This window comes from Sminthopsis crassicaudata, chromosome 3 (assembly GCF_048593235.1).
Source record: "Sminthopsis crassicaudata isolate SCR6 chromosome 3, ASM4859323v1, whole genome shotgun sequence".
Lineage (NCBI taxonomy): Eukaryota > Metazoa > Chordata > Mammalia > Dasyuromorphia > Dasyuridae > Sminthopsis > Sminthopsis crassicaudata.
The window spans coordinates 521,988,329-521,994,328 of NC_133619.1; the positions used below are offsets into that span (position 1 = coordinate 521,988,329).

At 35.9% G+C, this 6,000-nt stretch overlaps 1 protein-coding gene across 1 annotated transcript in view; it reads right to left on the minus strand.

Moving 5' to 3' along the window:
* HTR3B (5-hydroxytryptamine receptor 3B) overlaps positions 1-5,302 on the minus strand; it is a 29,021-nt gene extending 23,719 nt beyond the window's left edge. Inside the window, exon 1 of the mRNA XM_074302259.1 lies at positions 5,245-5,302. Within this exon, the coding sequence (XP_074158360.1) occupies positions 5,245-5,302 (58 nt within the window). The remainder of the gene's footprint in view (positions 1-5,244) is intronic.
* Positions 5,303-6,000: the final 698 nt, after the last annotated feature.

Sequence of the window (6,000 nt, forward strand, 5' to 3'; positions counted from 1 at the left end):
TGTAAATCCTATGATACTGTGATCCTGCAATACTATTAGCAGAATCAGAGAGGTAACAGTTGCTAACAAGTTCCTGATAACTCATGAGTTTTCCTGAGCTAATAAAAGTAGAAATAGTCCAGACCTTGGTTGGTGTTTTCTAAATTAGTCCTTGTACTGTGACCATAAAGTGGAGTGTGTTGACAGGAGGAAAAGCCAGGTGAGACTACATTGTGACTAAGTACTGTTGGCTCTAGGGAGTCTGGTTCTACTCCTGAGTGGGTGGTTTTCTTTTCACACCTGTTTTTGTGTTGTCCGGTGGTGTATATTCCTGTGCAAAATTGTGAATTGGATCAGGCTTAAAACTGATTTGAGTCTAAAGCATAGAATATACTAACTGGTGAATAATGATGATTCTCTTTGCCCTTTTAAGCTCTTTCTTGTTTTCAGTGTTTCTGTGACAGTTGCCACAGAATCCTGGCAACCAGAAACTTTGGGAATCTAAAAAAAAATTATGGAAAATAATTCAACAAACATTAAGTGCCTATTATATACAAAGCACTGTATTGGATTCCGGTGTAAATTAAAATATATATATAAGACATGGTCTCTGTATTTATAGAATTTATAGTCTCATAGAGAAGATAAGATATATATAAAATTCATATAAAAGTTCATTAGAGAGATCCAAAAAAAGTGCAAAGTGAGGTCTGAGAGGAATAAAAGTTGTTACCAATTAGAAGTCATCAAGAAAGATTTCACAAAGTAAGTGGTACTTGAGTTAGACTTTAAAGGATGAGTAGGGAAACTGGGTGGTGCAGTGGTTGGAGCATCAGACCTAGAGTCAGAAAGACTCATATTCATGAGTTGAAATCTGATCTCAAACACTGTGTGACCCTGGACAAATCACGTAACCCTATTTGCCTCAGTTTCTCATCTGTAAAATTGCTGGTGAAAGAAATAGCAAACCACTCTAGTATCTTTGCCAAGAAAACCCCAGATGGGATTACAAAGTGCTGGACGTGACTGACAAATAACACACAAAGGAAATTCAATAGATAAAGAAAAGAATATTCCAAGTATAAAGAATAGGAAGAGTAAAAGCATACAGGTTAGAGGTTGTTTTAGGGATCAAAACATAATGATTTGGCAGAATGCATAGCCAGGTAACATATGCCATGAAGTAAGATTTTAAAAGTGGGTAGTACTAGACTGAGCCTTTCAAAATTTATAATTTCTTCCTTGTCCAGTTGTACAGAGACTTCATGTCAAACATGGCTTTTAATCAGTTTTGCAGAAAATAAAGAATTTTAAGAGGCAAAAGTGAAAAGGGAGTGATTTTAGGCATTTTACACATCTGTGCAAAGTCATAGAAATGGGTGAAAAAACAAGACTATTTACAGGAGAGTAGAATGTGGGAAAGGGGAAAGGGTACAAGGCTGGAATGTTATCAGACTAGATTGTGAAAAGCACAGAGGAGTTTCTTTTTGATTCTAGAGGCAATAATGAGCCACTGGAGTTTATGGAGTAAAGGAATGACTTGGGTTCGATCTACCCTCTCAGAATCTTGCTCTGTAGAAGATGGACTGGGGGTGATGAAAGCCTTGAGACAGGGAAATCAATTAGCAGAGTATGCAATAATGCAGAGATGATAAGGATCTAAATTATAATGATGGAATAGAGTATAGAAAAGCTGATGGATTTGAGTGATGGTAAGGATGTAGAAATTAACACCACGTAGCAATTGATTGGACACATGGGGGAAATTGTGAGTGATCCCATAGAACAAAAACAATGTCTAGTACATAATAGACAATTAATAAATATTTGTTGATTGATTGTGGAAATCAATGAACACAGTGGAATAAGGTTGAATTAATGTGATTTTTTTGTTTCATACTTTTCTACTCAAAAAAATCTCTCTTCTTCTGGCTCATTAAATAAAAATGCACTTGTCAGAAACTGTAATCTTTGTTTTGAGAAAATTCTCTCTGTTTCAGGGGAAAAATTGTTTCTTATTCACTAGGAATCTTGATTCATGGAAGGGCTAGAAGGGCAATGACTGAGGATGGGGGATGGGAAGCAAGAGAAATGAACATCAACAATTGTAAGTGACAAATTTGTGAATGCTTTCTCTGAATTGCAGAAAGATATTTTGTTCACAAGCTTTGCTAGCCCTTGGGGAACTTGAAGCTTCGCTAAGTCATTGGACTGAAGCAAATTGCACACCTCCTGCCAAAGTGCGTGAGTGAAATCTAATCTGGAGTGTCCTGGGCATGCATTCGCCTGGGCTCTCAGTGGTTTTGATGGTTATTTTGATGAGCTGTTGAAGGTATGAGGGATCCAGCAGGAAACTGTAAATGAGATATCTTCTCCCCGTGCGACAATCCTGTTTATACCCATTTCTTTATGAATGATGTCGTGTCACTTGCCGCCACAGGCAGCAATTTCTATGATTTATCAATGTCACTGTGACCAAAATGCTAACACAATTGTGCTGGAGGAACAGTTCTAAGCTCATTGTGGGCAGTAGAATATTCACCTTCATTACCATCAGAGCTGGGAGTCTAATGAGCATTTTACTTTCTAACTATACTCCCAAGAAGATGCTAAACAGCAGCATCAGCTATTCAGCTGTGCAGGCAGAGATGGAAGGAATGAGAATCTGAGAGAGGGAAGGAGGAGGAAGAGACTGAATTTGAGGATTATTTCTAGGGGCTTTTTGAATAGTTATTATCAAAATTTGTAGTGTAGCTAGTCAGGGAAAATATTCATGTGTAAGACTGTCTGATAGGATTTTTTTAGATGACAATAGGTCAGGGTGAGGAATCAGGATTTCCAATGAGGCTGCTCTGATAGCCTTCCTGTTGACTTGGCTTGCTTTAGTAAGGAGATCTGAATTCAAGTTCCAGCTAGGGAAACACTAAAGGATATTTGTATTAGTGTGAGACAAATAGTAAAAGACCAAAAGGAAACATTTCCTGGGGAATGAATGAGCCAGCCCATCTCCTCCAACACCATTATTTTTCTTAGGACATTTCCAGGTATTCTGAGCCTGAGGTGAGCAATATATGTGTCTCCTAAAAACTGTCAAAAATATCTGCATGAATTTCCAGAGATAAGGATAGAAAATAAAAGTGCTTTTAGAAAGAGGAAAAAAAGGAAATGGTAGGAAAAAAAAAACTAGCAACAAAAAAGAAATAAACACATAGAAGAAAGGTAATGAACAATTGGATTGCTTTTGTGTTCTAAAAGAATCTATTTTTTTGAAAAGTAGAAATAATAAATTACATTTCTACTATGAATGAGAATTTGCCTGAGGAGTAGGATCAATTGCAAGAAAGAGATTAAGAATTTAAGTGACCATTAATTAACAGTAAATTATGCCTCCATGAAAGCTAATGTGACATTCACACATGTACTAAATGACTCAGAGATCAGAGATATTTCAACAGACGCTGATAGAAACATTCAAGAACAAGGCTGAGAAAGATTCCTGGCCCCATTGTCTCCTTGAATATTAATTTTTTAACTTGGAATATTTCACTTGTCTTCTGAGAAGAATCTCCTGGAAGCAAAATCTGTGAAGGAAAGAGTTTGAAGTTCTTCTAAGTATAATGGACACCAGAGATAAAAGAGAAAGAAAATGAAATGATGTCTTAAGTTTTGTTTTGATGAATAGAGTTCCATAAGTCTCAGCTAACTCCCTTGTAATACTTTGCTCTTGCCCCTAGTTATAGTGTCTCTTGCACCTATTTAGTTCTGTTACTTCTATGAAGAAGCCTTTCTTCATTTGAATGTGGCTTCTTGTAATGAATCTAGGCCTGAGGATTGCAAGGACATAGACCCCAAGTATCTAACTGAAGTTTCCGCAGGCTAGCAAAGAGCTTGTTGGAAGCAACAATTCCTTTGTTAGGATAGAAAGTAGAAAGTATTATTTGGCAGAAAGTTTTGGATTAAAGATCTACCCCTTGTATTTTCACTAGATAGTAAATATTCCCTGATAATTTGTTCAATCCTTTTGCATTTACAAATCATCATTATGTTAATCCAGCAAAATCCCAAAGGAATTCTATTACTACAACAAAAGTTCTGTCTGATTTTTGCTAGAATCATTGTGAAACATTTTCTATACTGAATTGTGTGACTTAAAATTATTTATCAAATAAATCACAAGAAAATCATGGAAGTAGGAAAAGATTGTGGTTTAAGTTTCCTTTTTATTATTATTGCAGAATACAAAGCTTCAACTTTCTATCAACATCTGTAAATCTATGATTTGGGGTTCAAGGTTGTTGTTTGCTTTAAGTCCTCTTTTTTTGGCATTTAAATTTAAAATCTGCCTCTACTTCTTTCTTTTATTCTTTAAATGTTCTACCAGTTTAACTTCAGCCTTCCTGGATTCCTTATACTATCTTTGGGGAGCAGTAAATCTTTATTTTTTTTCTTCCATCCACTCCACACTATTTCCACCAGAATTTTTGAATTTAAAAATGCCTGTAAGTACTCTATCAGGACCTCAAGGATTCCTATCAACTGGGAAAAACAACAAAAATGAACATAGATACTTCTGACAAGAGAATCTCCTAAATGCCACTAAAATGTTTCAACTCAGTAGAATTAAAATTGCTAATGTTAAATTAGAAGCAACATGTAGAAAAGGTACTATATGTATCATGATGGGTAATTTTTTTTTAAGCTGAAGAAATCTTAGTTGATTTTGTAGGTTCTCAGTGACCTACTTTAAGAGTAATGCCCCTCCTTAGAACTATGTTCTATAAAACTTGAGATAAAACCTCTAATAACAAAAAGGATATTCAAGTGTCTGAGGACATGGTATACCCGCTGGAAAACATCACAGAGTTTCTAAAGAAAAGACAATTAAAAAGGGTAAGTATGTTTGTTTGGTTTTGTTTTTACCCAAATGTGGAAATGAATTTAAAAATAGAATATACCCAAAAGCTATGAGAATAACTGCAAATAGGACTTGATTTTTAGAAAAGCAGTCACTAATTAAATCATTAAAACAATACACTTTAAATTCTTTTTCTCATCTATAATGGGTATAAAAGCATATATCTATGGGTATCTAATTAAAACTGCAAAGTCCTAAATGAATGATTGGTCTCTATATATCGTCTCAGTACTGGCATTTTACAGATGGCTAATGAAACGAGCAATCAGGAGAGCGTGTACAGCATAGTGTATAAAGACAACTCATGGTTTCTAAAGCACTGACACACATTAACCATTAAAGCCACTTACCTGAGACTGCCACCAAGACAAGTGACAACAGAGCTGCCATCACCCCCTGCCTAAGCATTCAACGGATGGTCCTCAAGAAGCAAACGGAAACATTGTTTATCAGATAGCTGAAGGATGACAGGAGCCTTTCTTTCTTAAGAAGGCTTCTCTGAGCTCTGCTCTGGTCTGCTCTTTTTTGATATACTGCCTGCTTTTTGTCCAGGCTATTTTGTAATCACTAAATGTGACCAAAGGCCAACACCACTATCACTTGAATATTTTGGAACTAATGCCAGCGCCACATCCGTACCTTTCCTTCATGGTTTCTCCTATGGGATCTGATCATAGGCAAGATTTTAATTTCTCTGACATAGGATAGCTAAGTGAATAATGGAATCTAAAGGGAGCCCCTAAGGAAAGGAAATTCTATTCTAATATGATTTCCTGTAGTGCTTTTACCTTAGGCTATGAGCTTGCTGACATACAGAAGGCTAATCCCATTAATAATTAAGATCCAAATAGCTACTCCAAATCAGACTTAGGCGGTAACATCTTCAGCATTTGACAATAGTTACTGGGCTCTTGAATTACTCAGGCTAATGGAAATCTTATTGTTTAATGAAGAACAAATGCTAACAATGCACTGAGAAAAAAAATACTGTCTGCTTTTTGTCTTTCCTGCATCCTTTTCAATGACTTTTGACAAATGGGGGTACTTCTTAAATTTTCATTTGCCACATTTCAGAAGATAAGATTTTAAAAAGCTAACCGAATGAG